The 23,810-nt window shown below is 31.5% G+C and overlaps 1 protein-coding gene across 3 annotated transcripts in view; it reads left to right on the top strand.

The window, feature by feature from the left end:
• LOC111061703 (Golgi integral membrane protein 4) overlaps window positions 1–23,310 on the top strand; it is a 40,668-nt gene extending 17,358 nt beyond the window's left edge. Inside the window, exons 7-11 of one of the 3 annotated variants that reach the window (XM_039423279.1) lie at window positions 321–377; window positions 3,054–3,397; window positions 4,775–4,836; window positions 19,020–19,129; window positions 21,344–23,310. In XM_039423279.1, coding sequence (XP_039279213.1) covers window positions 321–377; window positions 3,054–3,397; window positions 4,775–4,836; window positions 19,020–19,129; window positions 21,344–21,379 — 609 coding nt within the window. In that variant the 3' untranslated portion in view covers window positions 21,380–23,310. The remainder of the gene's footprint in view (window positions 1–320; window positions 378–3,053; window positions 3,398–4,774; window positions 4,837–19,019; window positions 19,130–21,343) is intronic. The other 2 variants (XM_039423280.1, XM_039423281.1) reach the window with 2 other exon arrangements.
• Window positions 23,311–23,810: the final 500 nt, after the last annotated feature.

Below are 23,810 nucleotides of genomic sequence, written 5' to 3' on the forward strand. Positions count from 1 at the left end.
TAAAAATATAAAAATAACCAGTTATAAAAATATAAACAGATATACAGAAATTGCTCGCTTAATATAATAGGATACTGGCGTATGAATTTGTAAATCGTTACTATTTGTCATGTAAATCATTCTTAACTTTTTTTGTTTCAATGTAGGATTTTTTTCAATATGGTTCTTATCTATTATTTATAAATTTTAATAACTCAAAATAACATCACTAGTGTGATCGTGAACTTTCTTCAGTTTTCGTTTTGAAAACTAAATGCTCTTTAGTTCTGAACTGAACAAACCTTTGAAATTAATTTTAATTGGACTATTCTCATTAACAGGAAATGAATAAATCTAGTACGCCTACAATTGTACAGGACAAAAATAAACCAACATTTGTAAGTACAAGCATTTTGTTCACTCTACTTAGAGCACCAGTATAGCATGCAAGACCGTTATTTATCTATTTATATAAAATCACATGATAATATAATAATAATATCGAGTGACCTGGCTGGCTCAGGTCTGGTGTCAGAGTTTTTAGGACATAATAATTGAATTATTGGGAATGAAAAAAACATGCCGTAGCCCAGACTATTTCATTCCCAAGTTTTGATTAAAGTAGTGGATATGAATACGAAATTGATTATTGATTATTATTGCTTCAAGTATTTCAATCAAGGCTATCATTAAAGGCTGAGCAAGTGTCACTAGTCAACAAGCATTATAAATAGTAAAAAACCTAATAAAACTTTATATAAATAATGAATATTTATTCATTTATTATAATAATCAATATTTATTATATTTATAAAAATTTTATAAATAAAATAATATATGTATATATATATTTTTAAACATTTTCTTCAGATAAAGGCTTTGTCAGTTATTCATTTATTGTATATCTCTATAAAAGTTGTAATTTATAATTACTAACCACTTTTTAATAGGGCTACTACAATTTATTGATAGAATAAAATAAAAATTATCAAGTACCCTTTTTGAAATATTTTATTTACCACAACATGTTTTGTCCACTTATTTCCCATTTTCGAGTAGGAATCATTCCTAATCAAGTCCACTTGAAAATGGCTGTAAATAGGCGTGACATATTTTGGTGACTAAGTGTAACATTTCAAAAAGGGTACTTGATAATTTTTATTTCATTCTATAATAATTTCAAAATACAGTAATTCAAATTGGCCAATAGTCAACAGTTAGTAGGCCATCATCTACGTCTTCTTCTATCATATGTTGTATTTTGTAATGTTTTCAATGGTGGACAGAAAAGTCGAGGAGTTGAATAGAAGTTGTTTATTCGGGGGAAAATGTGATTGACCTCTGCCCTCGCAGTTAACGTGGTATTTAATCTCTTAGATCATTATAACGAAGGCTTGTGGTACTCCCATCGGACTGGTTACCGCTTATGGCCAACTTTACTAATTATCAATTTATGAGCTAAAAATGTTAGTTAGTCTAATCATCCCTCACAATACACTCACGCAATTATCTTTTCCGCAACCCATGCAAGAGCCTTGAGACTACCACCGTTACCAAAATGTTGTCAAGTTTTAACAATTTTTATTGTTTCTAGAATATACTATCATCGGTGTTTGGGGGATGGGGTTTGGTAAGTTAAGGGTACAACTAGGAAAGTTTTAATAGTGTTAAAAGGGCTGGTGGAAGGCGCAAAATAGAATAGAATATTCATTTTATTCAACAATAATACAGAAATATAAATGTTCAAGTCTGCTGCTCTTTTCGCTTGCTGTTCTCTGTTCTGCAAATGTACCTTCTTTGTTATTTACGTCTTTATCTAATTCAATATGAGTTCAGTTCACCTCTACTTACTAGACATGAAATTTCATTCCAACATAATCTTGACAATTTTTTTATTGTCATCATAATGCCATATCATTCACAAAAATAATATCTTATGAACCACCATGAATAACCTTGATTCAAACAGAGTTGTCACATGCTTTTAATAAATATCATTCAGCTTTCTGTGTATTTTGTGGTAAATATATCCAAAATGAATTAAACGATAAACAATTTTGTTACAACCAATCAACAATTTTGTATTGTTGATTCTTTAATTTCTTGCAAAAACTATTAATCAATACAACATTTGGAAAGAACCAACGGCTTTTCAGTCCTGAACTTTACTCAATTGTAATAGATCGGTCCAAAATGAGGTGTGATATTTTTGAAATATTTTTCAAGGCTACTTGAAATTTTAAATACAAAGAATCTTGTTTCAAACACTAGTTCAGGGTATTTATTCCATTCTCAAGTGTGAGGTTTATTAATATCAAATCAAATGACATTTTATTCTTCGAAATGCACTTTACAATCAGTTTAAAAATAGGTACTGTAAAATACTAATACTTTACATTACCATTTTTAATATAGGTACTGGTTTAGTTTTGACAGTTATCTAAAACAATAATTATTGAAATCGATCATATTAGAATGATATTTTAGAGGAAACAAATCAGTAGAAGCATTTTTTCGTTAAATATATAAATTAGAATCACTACTAGCCTTTGATTATTTATGAGACGACCGAATAATAATTGGTATAATATTCATCAGCTGTGCTTAGTGAGAAAAGTTGTGTGTGTATTTTTGGGTTCAAAATTTTATAAAATAACTTGATTAATTCAATAAGAAGTGATAATTGAGTGTTATATTTAAATATATAGTTTGGTGTTTTAATTTCTCTAAATTCAAAATGTTTAGCTTATATTCATTTTTGGACAAAAATTGAACTAGAATCTTTTACAGTAGAAACATTACCTATTTTTTGGACATTTTATTAATTTATCATAATTTGGGAATGGAATAGATTTGGGCCAAGCCTGTTGTTCCTTCCTAATCATATTTATATGATTTGTGATTATGTCCACGAATAAATGATAAATGATAAATAATGATAATTTGCTGAAACCGGGTGTGTCTCCAAAAATAAAAGGTTTACTAGTGATTATGTTGAAAAATTATCTCTCAGCCCTATAGAAATAAATATTTGAATGAATTTAAAAAGCAAAGATTATTTCAATTGTTTGTAGGGTAACGTGCCACCACTTTTAGCAATTCCCATTCAGCGTAAACAGGATCAGCAGCAGCAGCAGCAGCAGCAGCAGTCGTACCAATACGGGGGCGGCGATCAGCAACAAATGGCCGAGTCAGCACACCAGCTAGCGGCACCCGACAATATGGCGGCCGAGGCGGCGGTGGCGGGTGCCAAACTGGAGGAGAATGCGCCCGTGGCCGACCAGCCCAAACAGTCGGAGGACCTGTTCGAGCCAGGGGCGGACGTGAATGGGGGCGTCAGCAACGAGAACAAGAAGTACAACCACATGATGCAGGACCTCAATGGCGCCCTGGAGGAACTGGAGGACCCGCAGAAACCGTCAGTAACACATTATTCTCGTCTCTCCAATAGTCATTGAAGTTCAGCATTTTTAGTCACGAAGTATTAGGCTGGGCGTACACCGGTTGGTCAAGACAAGACAAGACATGATCGGATACGTTCAGTCACAATACTCCACATAGTTGCTTATGAAGACATGTCTAACTGCAATGACTAATCAGTGTGAGTTACGTTATAAGCAACAATGTAAAATATTGTGACTAAACGTGTCTGATCATGTCTTGTCTTGTCTTGACTAACTGGTGTGCGCCTGGCCTTAGATCCAAGTTACAAGTTAATTGGATTCAACAATTTGTAGATTTACAATCTCAATTACTAAACAGTAATTTTATTACTGCTAATTCGTTCATTTATTCATCTAATTTTGCGACTGTGTGTAACTGAATATGTTTATTTCAAGTTTTGTATATTGACAATGCGAAAATTCTTTACATACTTTAAAAATCCAAATGAATGAATATACAAATAAAGAATTTGAATTTGATTTGATTAAAATATCATTGGTTAGTAAAATTTAGCATCAGTCACTTGAAGCTTAGTCACTTGTAAAAAAAGTATGAAATTTCAAGCGCCTCTATCAAGAGAGTTTGAGCTACTTTAATCAATTATTTTGATCCATCCCACTCCACTCAAATGCAAATTACATTTTAGAGCTTAGAAATACTGTAATAACCTTAACTTTCACTTGTCATTTTACTGGATGTACCGACATGGATGTACCGATGTTATGTGTTACTTTAATCAAGTTATTTTGATCTATCTCTTCAATCACATTCAAATTGCATTTGGGAGCACAGAACTAAAAACCATAATTTTCATGTGTGATTTAATTTGATGTATTGACATGCAGTCGGTATATTATCATAACTGCTTATTTTCGATCAGATAGATTAAGAATATAAGTAGTAAGTTCATATATAAGTACAATTTATACGAACGTATTCCATTTCATATTTAAATGTACAGTAAAATTAGTTTAACTTTTCTCTAATAATATATAATAGATACTCCATAGACCTTCCTTTTAAACTCTACTTGAATCAACGAAACTTTTGTGATGAAGAGCATAAAAGATACTGTATTCTTCAGTTGCAAGAACCTCTTTCAAATTTAACCACAGTTAATTGCGCTTCTCTCATTGGTTCAAGTATTTTTTTCATAATTTTAACTTTGAATGTCAGTGTAGAACTTAATCATTCCTAATGAATCAAGAAATTTACAATAAATTCAGATCGACGGTATATTTTGTAATGCTGATTGTTTGATGGCATTCTTGTTTTCAACAATTTTTGCATCATCAACAACTTACGCTTTTTAAATCTATTTATTTATTATTTGAAATATATTTTTCTACAGAGATCATGAGATTCCAAGACCAAAACATCATCAGTATCAAGGGGGAGATTACGATAAAGAAGGTAAGTCAATTAAATTAAACACCATCATGATTTACCAAATTTGATAGGCTGGTAATACAGTATTACAATTTTTCTAATATTTGGTGAATTCAAAATGTTATTTCTTTTAATACATTACCATCAAATTCTCAAATAATATTTAGGCCTATTTGGTTGATATTTTTGATATAAATTTATATTTTTGATTTTGATTGACAAGGCAATTCGGTTTTCTAAATGATTTTTCAATTGTCAGCTTTATTCTTATTTCAACGAATGGTTTTTTGGTTTCTGGGGTGTTCTATTAATTGAATTGAACTGCTGTCTTTATTTAATAATTCATTGTCAATATGAGAAAATGGGTTCATAAACACCTCTATGAATAAATTATTGTCAGCTCTGTTTCACTTCAGCCCTACTATCTAATGAATAAATCCTGCTGGACGAACAAGAATACCATTGGTTGTTATGAGAGTGTTTACACACTTTCATTCAAGCAATGAGTGAACACTCATAAGAACCAATGTTATTAATTTTCTGCCCACAGGGAACAGAATTATTGACTGGGAATCCCAGTCATTAATCCCAGAATTATTGACTGGGTAGCAGGGCTATAAAGATCATTTACATTTGGGAACCTTTTGATTCAGTGGAATATGAATTGTTTTTTTTTTCTAATATTCTAAACAAGTTTGGGATTGTTGTTACTTAATATTGGTTTCCGAGTTTCATCAATAATTCATTTTTTGAATGTTTTATATTTTGTATTTTGGGTTCCATAAAACATAAATTATTCAATTAGTCTAGTTTCAAATTAGATGGGGAAACTTAGGTAATTTTCTCGTTTGGGTTATCTTGAAATGGTGATTTTCATTTGTGTGCGGTTATTTTTATTTCGCTTTGGTTATTTGGCTTATTATATGCTGCTTGGGTCGAAATGATTTCAAATTCTTTCTCAGAAAGCTTTTTGCAAGCTTTATCATGAAATTGATTCCATGACATCACATCCATGATAAAATGCAGCATAACTAAACAACTGTTTGTAAGAAACCTATTTAGAACTCACTAATTTTTCGATATTTAAAGATCTTGCCTTCATTTATATCTTTCGCAATTTTATATTTGTATTATAGTATTTTAATTCATTGTACTTTATGTAAATTCAATTCTTCAATATTTTTTACATTTTATTGAAAAATAATTGCATTTCAATCTTGACTTACAAATAGAAATTGTAAAATCAAAATGTATGTTCAACCTGAATTTTTTTAGCATCATATATATGATCTTATAATATTATCGTGTAGAAATAAAACTCATTCCATTGTGATGCACTTCAGTATTGTTGAATAATTGTCTGAAGTATTACTGTTTTTGGCAGATATAAATGGAATCTATCAATTAGTTTTAAATTCTAATTATGTATCACAATATTGATTCATAATATGAAACTCACAAATGGAAAATTAAGTACTATGTTGTAATTAATTCCACTGTGTGTTTTTGCTATTCCGCTCTGCTCTATTCCTCTATTCGATCGGTTGCACGTTTTTTATTCATATTAATTACAATTTTTTCAATCAATAAAATTTCTTCGAACTATTTTTAAATCACTGGAAACTTATTAGATGCTCAAAAATAATGGAATAACAAAAACAGATTTTGTAAACGATAAGAGAACGTGACAGAAGAATGTGTGTGATATTTATAAAATAAAACAATAAAATATAAGATAAATAAATGTATCCATTATAAAAAACATATGTGGTATCATACATAGAAATCTAAAGAATAATGCTTGTCAGAGCACCAGGTTTAAATTTTACAAAACCATTGCTGCACCAACCCTTGTACCGTATATGGGTGTGAAACATGGGTGTTGTCAGAACCAGATGGGAGTAGGCTACATGCATCAGAAATGAGATTTCTCCAAAGAACCTGTGGGTGCAGCAGAGTACATAGTTTGAGAAATACTGAGATAAGAAAACAACTTAACGTCTTTCCTATAAACGAAAAGATATCTCAGAGTAGATTGAAATAGTACCAGCATGTATACGTAGAATGGAGGAAGACAGGCTACCAAAATTGGTGCTCAATTACAACCCAGAAGACATGAGAGACCGAGAGCATCCATGAAAAAAATGGACAGATATGAGGTACGGAACAGGCAGAGATGCCTAAACCCTGAAATGTAGAAGAAGAAGAAGAGATAAAGAGACATAATTAGAAACAGAAGAAAGAGAGAAGACAGAACTGCCTACAACTGTCCTTATTATACTATTTTAACCGGTATCATAGGTAACAATAACTTAGTAAGTTATGAATATATTACCATAACATAGAACTTTAGATATGAGTTGTGAGTTAAAAATACTCTTATGAAATTCTTAAATTAATTAGTGAATACTTCTATCAGTAATATTTATTGATTCTATAGAGTAGAATCATCCTAATCTAAAATCTCAACGTAAATTATTGAAAATCTGATTCTTTGTTTTCGTGAGTTTAAATTCAAGAATTTGTCAAATCGCAGCGCTGTCAAATTATGCACTTTGACACAATGCACCTGAATCATATTTTAACAACAACATTAATTAGGTTTCTAAGATTTATAGATAGAATTTTGAATTTTTACGCGCAAACTGCTTGTAGGCTTATGTTTATTTTCCTGATAGTAAAAATGTAGTCACGGGTCTGATTTTAACGTAGCTATTATGGCCCATAAGAATAATAACAAAAGCGGAACTTTATCACATAAATTCCTTATCGGATAAACTTCCGGCACAGCCATCTCCAGTTGGATATCCTTTCATTTTGAGAATGGCAATATTTCATTAATATATGAGTCAACTGATGAACCAGAGTTGAAAGCAGTGAAAAGCGGTAGGCAAAATATCGCATACCTGAAAATCATACGGTGAAATATAGCCAAACTATCTAACACAAAAATGTTCTGACATGCAAGCTTTCTGTTTCTGCTACACAATAATTATCGAAAATTTTAAATAATACAAGCATTTTGCCATTTAAAAGCAAAAACCTAACCTCCCAACCTATCCTTCTACCTTTCAAACCCTTAAAAGGTGCGTTTTCGTTTGTGAGTAAACTTCCGAAGTCGACGACGACAAGCATTGTTGACATTCATATTGTCAAGTGTGCTAAAACAGCTAATCAAATAACTTTACATTATTTGTGTTTATTATTAAAGAATCAAAACATTTCTAATAATGAATGAATAATGCCAAAATGAATGTATTGCCAAATACAAGAAATATTTTTACAAATAAAATAATCGTTAAATTACTATAGTTTTTGACGTGACTAGAAAAAGAAGCCTTGATCCAGCCACGAGTTCTAAAAATAAGAAATACGTTTTTTAATCTAATAACAGCAGTACTAATGATACAATTATTCTGTTGATGGATGATAATCTATGGATGTTGAATTTTATCAATAATCAAGTACAGATGGAATTAAATAGAGAATGCATTTATTCAAATGCTAATTAATATATAATTATTATGTAACGAAAATCCCAAATAAATGCTGCAAATCACGCCGAATACCTCTCCTACTGCAGACATTGACAACAGGGTTAACAGCTAGATGCAAATTCTATGAGAACTACTATCCAAAAATTAGTTGCCAGCCCGGGAATCAAACCCGGTACCTCCCAATTGCTAGTCAGGAATGATTACCCTTACACCAAACTGACAATCTCTGGATAGCAGCGCTCATTTTATACGAAGCCACAGCGGCCAACCAGTTACAGATGTAATTAAATAGTCAATGCATTTATTCAAATGCTAATTAATATATAATTACTATTTATAATAATCAAGTACTTCATAAACAAAATATAGATGCACAGAAAAATGATATAAAAATTGTCGAGTTTTAATAATTTTCACACAATTAATATTGCCAAAAATTGGAGATTTAGCCAACTCAATTCTCAATTTTAAAATAATAGTTTTGTTTTACCCACGATTTTATTAATCTCAATTTGGTTTTTTGTTATTTTATCCTTAATAAAGTCTTCCGGAATTTTATTAATTAGTTTATTACTCTGATATTCAAATCGGTGTTTACTAGACGTTAATGAAGTAAAATTAATATTGAAAGCATTTACTACAGTTGGCAGTATATTGTAAGGGATTGTGCAACGTGTAAATTGATGTGTATTTTTATTAATAAAAAGAATTTAATTTGTCACATAAGTTAGACGTAACGTTGGTAGATCTATCTTTTCAAATATAATCTGCTGGGATAGAGTCTGGGTCTTCCAAGCGCAGCTCTAATAATATGCTTTTGTATTATAAAAAGTTTTCTAAAATGAGTATCATACGCTGCTCTGCACCCCATAATTCTATATTATAATGGAAAAGTGAATGAGAATAAGCGTAGTAAATCGTTCTCATCTATATCAACATATTGCTATTTAAAAGTATAAACTCAACCTCCCCCATTAAAACATAATTGAACATAATATTTTAGGTTATTTAGACAAATTGAAATCTACCTAATTTGAGATCGTCACCCTGTCGTGGTCGACGACGGCATTTAAGCACAAACGAAATCTCAGCTTTAAGGTTTCTTCATCTTTTAGGTCGTGTTTGGCTAGTCATTTTACAGTTTTGCTATACGTCAGCTTATGAATTTCGGGATGAGATATTTTGATTTTCTTTTTGTGTAGTTGAGAAGTTGATATTGTGGTAATTATTCATATTGAATGAAAAAAGACTAAGAAATTGTCAAAAAACCACTGATTTATTGATAATTAGAAAGACCGGTTTCGGTTATTACACCATTGTCAATCTCTGATAAACTTCAATTTTTTTCGTCTTTTTTCATTCAATTTTGATTTTCGTGAAAAGCGAGAGGAAAGTCCATGAAAATGCAATTTAGCCAGATGACATATATCCAAACCTTAGGCTACAGTGTTGCCAACTCAATCAACTATAGTAAGATTCACTTTGAACTGTCAAGGTTGCAATAGTACTAGTCTATTAGTTAACTGGTTTGTCAGAGTCAATGTAATAATATAACAATATAATACATTAAAATGCAATTTATCCAGCAAACAGCTCAATCTAGCTAGACCTAGTCAATCAATGCGCATCCCATTCAAGCACAGATTAAATTGAAGCTCTCCATTGCGATAGCTCCATCCATTCACTTCATCCATCAGTAGCCCTGGTTGGCAACTTCACTACGTCCAGTTTCAGTATGTCAAGTTCCTGTTGCTTTCAGAAAGTCCAATGGATACAGTATCATAATATATTTCATTTTAATTAATTAATCTGATAAATTCAAAATTATTGTAGTACATACATTTTTTGGACTCAAAATAGTGTGCGAATTGAGGTAACATCTTACATAACTTCTAGACTTGTATTCCAAATTAAGGTTTAAAGCAGTTTTGGGCTAATGCCTGTTGTTTTTACCTGCATTGTATCTATTGTCTATGAATAAATGAAATAAATTTTAAAATCATCCAATAATTCGGAATACTACCAGCATTATTGCCATTCAAAAGCAGCAACCCTACCTTCACCCTTGAACTAATTCCTCCCTAACCCATTCACCCTAATCCCTCACTATAGTGAGGTCCACGTTATAATGGTAGTGTAGAAAGATAGGAGAACAACGTTGCCGATCCTCTGAATTGTCAATGCCTTCTATGGAGGGTAACTGATACAGGCTTATTGATGTAATATTAACTGTTCATTCTCGTTTAAAATAATCAATCATATTTTATTAAGGAAAGAAATTATATTTTTCAATGATTTCATAATGAATTTTCACTAGTAGTTCTGTGAACAGTAGACCACACGCAGTTTTCTCTTAATGTTTAAATTTTTGAATGTTTAAGGGCCGGTTTCCGAGCTCGGGATTTAGCTAAGTTCTAGACTTTAAACAGCTTTAAACTCTGGAGTCAGAAAATTGGCTTTCCGCGTTAACGTAGTCGAGGACTCAAATAGAACCTGGAGTTTAGATATCACGTTAGACCCTGGAGTTTATAATTTCGCTTTCTGAGTGAAGGGCTTATAAGTCCAGGAATTGAATTAGATTCTCGCCTCTTTCCGAGTCAAGGATTTATTAAAAATCGTCAAGTCCAGGACTTAAAACAGCGTGATTTTAAACCCTTGACTGGGGTAGGGTTTAAATTCAAGTTCTAGACTTAACTGAGCAAACACAATTCAGTTATTGTTTTGGAGTAGATAAAAAGCCAAATAGATGTCATGGAATACCTAAATTATTTGGATTAGTCCATCTAAATTCATAATTTATAGTTTGCAAGTTCATTTAAGAATAAAATTGTATTAGAATTATGCGTAAAAAACTAACCTTATTTTATGACTAAAAATGTTCAAGAAAAATAATACAAGGATTGCCTTGGAATTTATATTCCAATCTGAATGTTATTAATGTCATATTCAACATAATAATATTATAACAATAATAAATTATTCTTCCAGTTTTTTTTTCAAAACAAATACTGTACGTTTTCAAACTCAATAGCCCAATGAAATTTTTATTCCAAAATCACTGGTTAGGATCAATGATCAATAAAAGCATAACGTAAAATGAAATTTTTATTCATTCACTTTTAAAGGTTTTTCTTTGAATACTGTAGGCCTACAAAGAAATCGAAACGTATTTTTTTTTTCAATAGTTTGGAGAGAATGCTCATTTGCTCATTAGAATTATCCCGCTGCAATCAGCTGTTTCCGTTTTGCTGTAATGCCAACAATACAACAGAAAAATATTGTGAATTTCCCACATGTTTACTGCGTTAAAGTCCTGGACTTAAATAAGTCGAGAACTTAAGGCTGTGCAACGGCTAAAAATAAACTTTCTACTGGTGATATGTTTCAATTTTCTTACGATTTGTATGCTATGAAGCTATCAAAATGAAAAAGTTTTCTCAGAAAAACATTTTTTTTCTGATCATTACTTTTTGAGATATGAGCGCCTAAATTTTAAATTTTTGGGACAGAACATTTAAGTTCAGTAAGGGATAAATCCATGAGATTTGGAGGATAGATTTTTCATGGTATTGCTGATCTAATAAAACAAATTTTTTTTTGAAAATATCAATTTCTGAGAAAGTTATTCGATTTACTGAAAATGACCAAAAATATCTTAAAGTTGAGTAATTTTCGGTCATTTTGGTAGATTGAATAGCTTTCTCAAAAATTGATATTTTCAGAAAAGTTTTGTCTTACTATATCAACAATACCATGAAAAAAATCTATCCTCTAAATCTCATGGATTTATCTGTTACCAAATTTGAAATGTTCTGTCCCAAAAATTAAAACTTTAGGCGCACATATCTCAGAAAGTAATGATCAGGAAAAAAATGTTTTTATGTGAAAACTTGTTCATTTTGATAGCTTGATGTTATACGTAAATCGAAAAACTTGAAAAAATATCACCAGTAGAAAGTTTATTTTAGCCTTTGTACAGCCTTAATAGACCCCGGAGTTTAGAAGATAAAATCGTGACTCAGAAAGTCAATTTAGACTCGAGATCTTATTTTAGTCCTGGACTCTGTAAGTCTAGAACTTATAGATCCCGAACTCGGAAACCGGCCCTAAATGTTTGAATGTTTATATGTTGTGCATTTACGGCGAAACGCGGTAATAGATTTTCATGAAATTTGACAGGTATGTTCCTTTTCTAAATACGCGTCGACGTATATACAAGGTTTTTTTTTTGGAAATTTTGCATTTCAAGGATAATATAAAAGGAAAAATGAGCCTCCTTCATACGCCAATATTAGAGTAAAAATCAGACTATAGAGTTTTTCATCATAAAGCAGCTGAAGCTGACAAGTGATTACACAGATGTGTGGAGAAGCCAGTCTATTGCTGTATTTTCATAAGGTCTATAGTTTCAATCAGGTACTTGTGGATGAGAATACTGCGAGAGAACTACTAGTTGTACTCTTGATTGAAAAAAATAATTTTAAAATAGTTGAAAAATATTTTTATCAGATGGAAAGATTATCACGAAACTGGATAAATCATCATATGGTATACAAATTCAAACGTGAACTGAGCTTATTAACTTAAATGAGTTTTTGATCTTGGAGAAAACAAAATTAATAACAGTTTTTAAGAGTAAATTATGATTCAACTGAATCAACTAGAACAGGTGACATCAGATCTTGTGGATGAGAAAACTGCGTGTGGTCTACTGTTCACAGAACTACTAGTGAAAATTCATTATGAAATCATAGAAAAATATAATTTCTTTCCTTAATGAAATATGATTGATTATTTTAAACGAGAATGAACAGTTGATATTACATCAATAAACCTGTATCAGTTACCCTCCATAGAAGGCATTGACAATTCAGAGGATCGGCAACGCTGTTCTCCTATTTTTCTACACTGCCATTATAACGTGGACCTCACTATAGTGAGGGATTAGGGTGAATGGGTTAGGGAGGAATTAGTTCAAGGGTGAAGGTAGGGTTGCTGCTTTTGAATGGCAATAATGCTGGTAGTATTCCGAATTATTGGATGATGATTTTAATAGTATATTTCGCACCTAGGGCCGAAAATGAAACTTTTCTGGCTCGAAATCGGTTTTCAAGTCCGAGGCCGTAGGCCGAGGACTAGAAAAGATTGAGAGCCGGAAAAACATTTTTGCCCATGGTGAGAACGTAATTTTTCGCCACACAGAAAAATAAACAATATATATATGAGAATAATAATTATTCTCATCGTCTATTATAAGCACTTCCGAAAGCAAAAGTGGAAGGTCATAGCTCTAGCAAATCTGAATATCAAGAAATTGTCCAAGTATTTTTATTTTTTATTCTGATTGGTCTAAATAACCTAAAAGATTATGTTCAATTATGTAAGAGGTTGAGTTTATACTTTTTATTCTTCCAAATGACAATAAGATGATATTATTATAAATGCTTTAATATTGAATGATAAACACAAATAATGAAAAGTTTTTGATCAGCTGGTAAATCACACTTGAAAACGTTTTTGATCAGCTGGTTTATCACACTTGAAAAAGTTTTTGATCAGCTGTTTTAGCACACTTGAAATTCGGCCAATCTGGTGTGATCTGAATCTGAATGTCAATGGAAGTTAAGGTTAGAAGTTCTATTCTTCTATGAAAATCGAATTATTTGAATAGTTTATAATATATATCTTATCTGTATTTTATCCATTTAGACAAATTGAAATCTACCTAATTTGAGATCGTCACCCTGTCGTGGTCGACGACGGCATTTAAGCACAAACGAAATCTCAGCTTTAAGGTTTCTTCATCTTTTAGGTCGTGTTTGGCTAGTCATTTTACAGTTTTGCTATACGTCAGCTTATGAATTTCGGGATGAGATATTTTGATTTTCTTTTTGTGTAGTTGAGAAGTTGATATTGTGGTAATTATTCATATTGAATGAAAAAAGACTAAGAAATTGTCAAAAAACCACTGATTTATTGATAATTAGAAAGACCGGTTTCGGTTATTACACCATTGTCAATCTCTGATAAACTTCAATTTTTTTCGTCTTTTTTCATTCAATTTTGATTTTCGTGAAAAGCGAGAGGAAAGTCCATGAAAATGCAATTTAGCCAGATGACATATATCCAAACCTTAGGCTACAGTGTTGCCAAATCAACTATAGTAAGATTCACTTTGAACTGTCAAGGTTTCAATAGTACTAGTCTATTAGTTAACTGGTTTGTCAGAGTCAATGTAATAATATAACAATATAATACATTAAATGCAATTTATCCAGCAAACAGCTCAATCTAGCTAGACCTAGTCAATCAATGCGCATCCCATTCAAGCACAGATTAAATTGAAGCTCTCCATTGCGATAGCTCCATCCATTCACTTCATCCATCAGTAGCCTGGTTGGCAACTTCACTACGTCCAGTTTCAGTATGTCAAGTTCCTGTTGCTTTCAGAAAGTCCAATGGATACAGTATCATAATATATTTCATTTTAATTAATTAATCTGATAAATTCAAAATTATTGTAGTACATACATTTTTTGGACTCAAAATAGTGTGCGAATTGAGGTAACATCTTACATAACTTCTAGACTTGTATTCCAAATTAAGGTTTAAAGCAGTTTTGGGCTAATGCCTGTTGTTTTTACCTGCATTGTATCTATTGTCTATGAATAAATGAAATAAATTTTAAAATCATCCAATAATTCGGAATACTACCAGCATTATTGCCATTCAAAAGCAGCAACCCTACCTTCACCCTTGAACTAATTCCTCCCTAACCCATTCACCCTAATCCCTCACTATAGTGAGGTCCACGTTATAATGGTAGTGTAGAAAGATAGGAGAACAACGTTGCCGATCCTCTGAATTGTCAATGCCTTCTATGGAGGGTAACTGATACAGGCTTATTGATGTAATATTAACTGTTCATTCTCGTTTAAAATAATCAATCATATTTTATTAAGGAAAGAAATTATATTTTTCAATGATTTCATAATGAATTTTCACTAGTAGTTCTGTGAACAGTAGACCACACGCAGTTTTCTCATCCACAAGTATCTGATGTCACCTGTTCTAGTTGATTCAGTTGAATCATAATTTACTCTTAAAAACTGTTATTAATTTTGTTTTCTCCAAGATCAAAAACTCACTTAAGTTAATTGATTGATTGACTAGGTCTAGCTAGATTGAGAGATTGAGCTGTTTGCTGGATAAATTGCATTTTAATGTATTATATTGTTATATTATTACATTGACTCTGACAAACCAGTTCAAAGTGAATCTTACTACAGTTGATTGAGTTGGCAACACTGTAGCCTAAGGTTTGGATATATGTCATCTGGCTAAATTGCATTTTCATGGACTTTCCTCTCGCTTTTCACGAAAATCAAAATATCTCATCCCGAAATTCATAAGCTGACGTATAGCAAAACTGTAAAATGACTAGCCAAACACGATCTAAAAGATGAAGAAACCTTAAAGCTGAGTTTTCGTTTGTGCTTAAATGCCGTCGTCGACCACGACAGGGTGAGGATCTCAAATTAGGTAGATTTCAATTTGTCTAAATAACCTAAAATATTATGTTCAATTATGTTTTAATGGGGGAGGTTGAGTTTATACTTTTAAATAGCAATATGTTGATATAGATGAGAACGATTTACTACGCTTATTCTCATTCACTTTTCCATTATAATATAGAATTATGGGGTGCAGAGCAGCGTATGATACTCATTTTAGAAAACTTTTTATAATACAAAAGCATATTATTAGAGCTGCGCTTGGAAGACCCAGACTCTATCCCAGCAGATTATATTTGAAGAGATAGATCTACCAACGTTACGTCTAACTTATGTGACAAATTAAATTCTTTTTATTAATAAAAATACACATCAATTTACACGTTGCACAATCCCTTATAATATACTGCCAACTGTAGTAAATGCTTTCAATATTAATTTTACTTCATTAACGTCTAGTAAACACCGATTTGAATATCAGAGTAATAAACTAATTAATAAAATTCCGGAAGACTTTATTAAGGATAAAATAACAAAAAATCTGGTGTGGTACACTCACACAACTTTCCTTGCTCATTGAACTATAAGCCTCATTCTTAAACGAGAATGATTTAGGGGAATAACATAATGACGATTGGCGGCAACATATTTGAAACTACGATCAGACTTCTGTATATGTGTATAGTTAGTTGTTTTCAGAGTACTTTTTCCTTTGTGTAAATTGTGAAATTCGATATTTTTTAAAAGTCGTCAAAACAGCTGTTCTACAGATGAAATATCTCGACTATGTATTCTTTTTATGTACTGCTCTACCTACCTACATCATGCACGAGAAGGAGGCTACAAAGTCCATTTCTCAAGGATGGGGTGGACCCCCCATTAGTTTCTCAGAAAGGAGACTCATTCCAGTTAATAGAGCCGATAAATAACTATACAGGGTATGAATTTTAAAAAAATCGGTCAAGTCATTTTTGAGAAAATCGTGAAACACATGTATTTTTAGTGATTATCCGCCATTTTTCTCAATAATATTACGGAGCTCCTGGAATTTTTCCAGAAATGAGACTCATGTCAGTTGATAGGGCTTATAAATAGCTATCCATGGTATGAATTTGAAGAAAATCGTTAGAGCCATTTTCGAGAAAAACGTGAAAAACAGTGTTTTTTAGTAATTATCCGCCATTTTTCTCAATAATATTACGTAGCTCCTGGAATTTTTCCAGAAATGATAGGGCTTATGAATAGCTATCCATGGTATGAATTTGAAGAAAATCGTTAGAGCCATTTTCGAGAAAAACGTGAAAAACAGTGTTTTTCAGTAACTATCCGCCATTTTTCTCAATAATATTACGTAGCTCCTGGAATTTTTCCAGAAATGATAGGGCTTATGAATAGCTATCCATGGTATGAATTTTAAGAGAATCGTTCGAGTCGTTTTCGAGAAAACCGTGAAAAATGGTTTTTTAGTGATTATCCGCCATTTTTCTCAATAATATTACGGAGCTCCTGGAATTTTTCCAGAAATGAGACTCATGTCAGTTGATAGGGCTTATAAATAGCCCTATCCATGGTATGAATTTTAAGAGAATCGTTCGAGTCGTTTTCGAGAAAACCGTGAAAAACATGGTTTTTTAGTGATTATCCGCCATTTTTTTCAATAATATTACGAAGCTCCTGAAATTTTCCCAGAAATGATAGGGCTTATGAATAGCTATCCATGGTATGAATTTTAAGAGAATCGTTCGAGTCGTTTTCGAGAAAACCGTGAAAAACATGGTTTTTTAGTGATTATCCGCCATTTTTCTCAATAATATTACGGAGCTCCTGGAATTTTTCCAGAAATGATAGGGCTTATGAATAGCTATCCATGGTATGAATTTTAAGATAATCGTTCGAGTCGTTTTCGAGAAAACCGTGAAAAATGGTTTTTTAGTGATTATCCGCCATTTTTCTCAATAATATTACGTAGCTCCTGGAATTTTTCCAGAAATGAGACTCATGTCAGTTGATAGGGCTTATAAATAGCTATCCATGGTATGAATTTTAAGATAATCGTTCGAGTCGTTTTCGAGAAAACCGTGAAAAACATGGTTTTTTAGTGATTATCCGCCATTTTTTCCGCCATCTTGAATTGAATTTTATTGAATTTCTTATTGTTGGGTCCTCATGGTATAAGAACCTTAAGTTTAAAATTTCAAGTCAATCGGTTAATTAGGAAAGGAGTTATCGTGTTCACAGACATACACACACACACACACAGACCAATACCCAAAAATCATGTTTTTGGACTCAGGGGACCTTGAAACGTATAGAAAACTTGAAATTGGGGTACCTTAATTTTTTTTGGAAAGCAATACTTTCCTTACCTATGGTAGTAGGGCAAGGAAAGTAAAAATAAAAACCAAATTGAGATTAATAAAATCGTGGGTAAAACAAAACTATTATTTTAAAATTGAGAATTGAGTTGGCTAAATCTCCAATTTTTGGCAATATTAATTGTGTGAAAATTATTAAAACTCGACAATTTTTATATCATTTTTCTGTGCATCTATATTTTGTTTATGAAGTACTTGATTATTATATAATTATTATAAATAATAATTATATATTAATTAGCATTTGAATAAATGCATTAACTATTTAATTCCATCTGTAACTGGTTGGCCGCTGTGGCTTCGTATAAAATGAGCGCTGCTATCCAGAGATTGTCAGTTTGGTGTAAGGGTAATCATTCCTGACTAGCAATTGGGAGGTACCGGGTTTGATTCCCGGGCTGGCAACTAATTTTTGGATAGTAGTTCTCATCGAATTTGCATCTAGCTGTTAACCCTGTTGCCAATGACTGCAGTAGGAGAGTAGGAGAGGTATTCGGGGTGATTTGCAGCATTTATTTGGGATTTTCAATCCTAGTAAATGTATGGTAATACTGATACATCAAAACTACATTTCCTTGAAGATACCTGAAACCTGAGCACTTTTAAGGGAAAATTCTTTTCAATTCTTTCAACATCTTAAGGACTGGTAAAAATAGGTAATTGATAAACTGAAAACTTGACAAACTGATGTACTCCACTCCCGTGCAACCGGCCGATTACGTTTTGTGTTGTTGCTTTATTAGTGTGGGAATAGAGTGGAATAGAGTTTGGGTTTTGGTTGAGCTTTGAGCATGTGTGCATTGTGCGACTAATGCTTGCAGAAGGGGACAACGAAGATGAGGGGGAGCAGTTGGACTACATGGTGGGGGGAGAGGCCAAGCACCAGCCTCCCCCTGCACCCCTGCCCCACCAGCAGTCCCTGCAGAGACAGGTAACCTGGTTTGCACCTCACACTCTCTCACTCTACTAATACATTTCTGTTCTGCTGGGCGCAGAAGAATGCCATTGGTCTTCTTCTTCACGCATTTCTATCCTGGCAATGTGTAACCTCATTCAGACTGGTTCATCAAATATCTAAATTCGGGGGAGAAATAATTTTGGATTAATACTTTTCTTTCTCTCCCAATCATTGTTTTATGATTTTTTTGCATGTCTAAATGAAATAAATGATTATAAATAAAAATTGAAATCTAAGTACCTTTTTTAAATCATTAGAATAATATTTAGATCTCAAATTTTATTTATATTCAAAAGTAGCCCTAAAGAGAAAAAGACGAAATAAATGATTTATGTGAATCAAGTGTTTTTTTATTATACTCAAGTCCTCTAAGACGGGGTTGCTAAAGTAGAGTTCACATTAGTCAAGTTTCCTTGAAATTTAGGAAAACTTTAAACTACAAGAAGATAAACTTTAATCTACTATTTACCAATGTAAACAAACCCTCCTTGCTGTTTTCTTGAATTGAAGTTTTGTTGATTCAAAATTGGATCTATAAGCTTTTTTGACTCGAGTAGATGTTTAACATTTTTGGGAAAATGAGATAGAAACAGTTGTCAGTCAATATAGCATGTATAAAAAACAACAAAATAATGTATGATGCAGATGGAGATGAAAACTTCAAGATTAATTAGATCTTTTACTTTATAAGTATATACTTTTGAGGCTTTAAATACTTGAAATCAATTAAGCTTGACTTCAAATTTCCAAAAATCGTTCATTTTACTTGAACGTTTTTTCAAGTTTTCTTGAAGTCAAGAAAACTTCAAGGAAACTTGACTTCTCTGCTTGGCTACCCTGATTTCTTATTTTTAATATTTCTCTTTTTTCTGATAGCAGTGATTCAATAAGAGGCATATTTTAAACTAAAAAATAATCAAGTTTCACGTTTTTCTGAGTTTCAAGTTTTACGTTTTTTTTCATTTAGCAAGTTAGATTTGCAGTGCTGTGGGTTAGCAGCAAATTCGCAAAAAACGTCTCTTAACATTCACTATTTCAATTAAATCATTAAATTTTAATTTACAATTTAAATCAGTTTAATTTTAATTTACAGTTTTTTAATTTACGGAAATTATTCAATACAGTGTACAGTATTTGATTCTGAACTAATAATTAATTGAAATTATTCAATACAGTGTACAGTATAAGATTCTGAACTAATAATGATCTTATAACCTTTTATCTCTTCTATTCTAACAATACATTTCATAATGCTATTTTTTCAAAGTACCTATTCAACTTACATTACTGTATATAATGTTTTATGTACTGCTGTAATGCAATTCCTATCCAGTTTGTTACTGGGCTCATATTGTAATAATGTAGAATATGTAATGTCTATTGAATTTCATTAGATCTAGTTCATGGTTCATGAAAGGATGATACTGTTGGGTATTGCAATTTTGCCATCCGACGGTCACTAGATGAAGAAAGAAAAACTCAATAACCAAAATTTCAGTAGTGATTGTTCCTGTTTTTGATAGGATAAATGGTATCCTGCAGGAGATCCTAAAGTTGTCCATTCCCAGTTTGAACAATCTACAACCAATCAGTGCATCAATCTCTTTTCAAAATTTTGATCTAGCAACTCTTTTGCTACTAATCTGAAACCTGAGTAGATAAATTATGGCAGGTCAGTGTTGAACAAATCTATTAATGGATAGGAATGCTGCTGGTAGATGTGTTCAATCATAGAATCACCAAAAATTTATCTATTATCCTTATGAATTCGCTTCCTCTATTTCTGTCACCTCAGTCGATTTTTAGGACTTGGAACAATTAATTAGTAACTTGATTTGAGGAAAATCGTGTACTAGAATCGAGGTTAAAACCTTGATAACCGCCCAATAAGCTTGAATATTTGTTGGGTTCAGTAACTTTATCCTATTTAATAAATGGATAAATGCACGTTTAGAATAGAAAAATAATTATAGAAGTCAGGTCCTATGGTTTTATTATGTCTTGAATCAGTCTTATCACACACGCACAAGTCTTGACGTCTAACGTATTAATAATTTAATAAGTTTCCATTACACTTGCTATCCCCATTACACTTGCACAAACATAATGCTTATTTTGGTAGCCTATCACCCTCAAAAAAATCATATTTTATTTTTATTTAATTTTATTAATTCATGTTTTTTGCAGAATAATGGCGGAAGCATAATGGTGAATCCAAAATGAAGAGAGTGAGGACTTGCTGCTAGGTAATTGGATACTCCTGGTACTGGATGCCAGGACAGTACTTACAAAATCAGTATTGTCATGTAAATCAATTGGTAATAGAATAATGATTTTTCTATAATGATTGTCAACACATGTGATAACATTATAAAGATAGATCTGAATAATGAATGTCAAGCAATAGAATGAATGTTACTTTTTTGTAGTGATATTTTGTATCTGTAAGATATTTGATCATTCTTTCTAGAATTTTCTCTAATATCTTCCTAGTTATTCTGAATATCCCATATGAATAGAAAATGTGCGTACTGCTTTCGAAGGAAAGATATATCCGGGCTTTTATTGAGAATACTATACACCTACCGTTAGTTTTGGGTGGATTCCGAACACAAAGTGTGTCATGGTTAAGCAGATATCTCCGATATTCTCTTTGAATTTACTATTCCCTGATTAATGTGAGTAGAGTTTTGATAACTTGTAAATTTGTTCTATCTTAGAAAAGGTAGCATAAGAGTGTTCAATTATGTATACTTGAAATTTACAATAGGTATAAAATGAGAAGTGTAAAAGTGATGTTAGTTGAAGTAATGTGATCAAACGATGTTGCATTTTCATTGTCATCTCGATAATTTCCCTGAATAGAAAAATTACCACATAAGTAGAAACTTTTCTTCTTGGTCGAAAAATGAGTAAATAATGGGTGTAGTAATAGCTCCTTAATGATACTTTGAATAGTTAGATAGTGGCAACTATGCACATCTCAAAAAAGTAAAACTATGATGAAGATTGAATATTGAAACTACTATTAATTTCTTATACTTTTCAACTTTTATTACAATAGATTCCACTAGACAATATTATATATTTTAAGGACAATCTATTGCATCTAATTTTTTATGAAATTTCAGATATAGGTTTTTAATTATTTTAGTTTTAGTAGGCCTAAATCTTTTATTTTATGTGGTAAACATCTTTATTGAGATGTATCTGTATACTTTTTAAGAGTAAATAATCTTAATAACTATTTAAGACTATCAAGGAAATTTAAATCAGTATTGTCATTCAGTTTTTAATCAAATAAGTTTCCCTGATTTTTTATTCAACTAGTTCTTCGTAACACTGAACAATATACTATAGTTTGTGAAAACTATTTTACAATCAAAAATTTGATACCTGATCAAGTTTTCTTGAAGTTTTATCGTGATGTTCATATTGAGTAGAGAGTAGTAATTATTTTTAAAAATTCAACTGTGTAAAATCAATGTTTCTGTTTTAGCAATAACAATTGAAATTCAACAGAGTATTTTTACTGCTTACAAGAAATGCTGCATCAAATACGCACAGCAACGCAAACAAGAACATATTTGGTTCAATTTTTTTGAGAGTGGTTGGATTTACTGATAAATTCAGCTTTCAGCAACTATTTTTTTTATGAAGTAGGAAGCTATTATTTCTAAATCTATCATTATTATTTTATATTTTATCCTATGCGTGTCACTAATCACTCATATTATATATGAGAAAGCTTTTAATATTGGTAGGACTATGAAAATCGTTCAAAAAATATGTAGAAACTACACTTTTATCCCCAACTAATGTTTGTTAGATGCGAAGCAGACTGAAGGGAACTTATTCCTGGAAGTGATAATTTAGATCTACAAGTGAGATGAGCTTGCTTGAAGATAGCATGATTTGGAACAGTCCAATTTTATTTGCATTTAATACAGCTCTCTCAGTCGTGCTCTTTTCAATGCGGGTTCATTTGGAGCTGAGGGTCGTATCCATTTTTGTCAGTTGTATATGAATGAATTTTATTGAAACTAGTGGTGTAAAAAATTCAGTAAACTACACAAATCGGCATTCTAACTAATTTTTGACTATTTAATCGTTTTGCATCAATGTTAACTCTTAAGATATATAGCGTATGTACCTAATTAGAAAATATTTACTTGTATATGTACATTTATGTATAGAAATACATTATTTGTGTATAGAACCAGCCCTGTTTAATCTGAATTACATTGGAATTTGTCACTTTTATGTAAAATCATATTTCTCTTGAACTTTATGTAATATTTTAGATGGATTGTAGTCTGTGAAAGTTTTTTTAACAAGACAGTTCACCCTTATTTATCAAAAAATTTGTTGCCATCTATAAACAGGGTAATTCTAAATACAATTGTTCCATTTTTGTATTGTGTGTTTTCCAACTTATTATGTAAATTAAATCAATTATCAAATCGTTTTATAGAAATTGTGTTATCGTACTCATTTTCATTCCTATCCAAATTATTCGCCTACTTCACCTGGCGAGTGAAGGTTTAGTTTTGAATTTTTGACGATGAATAGAAAAAAGTCTGAAAACTGGTATTTTAATTTATGCAATGAATAAATGAAAAATATAGTTAGTCATTGTTATGTGGTATCATAT

Source organism: Nilaparvata lugens, chromosome 3 (genome assembly GCF_014356525.2).
Source record: "Nilaparvata lugens isolate BPH chromosome 3, ASM1435652v1, whole genome shotgun sequence".
NCBI classification, from domain to species: Eukaryota; Metazoa; Arthropoda; class Insecta; order Hemiptera; family Delphacidae; genus Nilaparvata; species Nilaparvata lugens.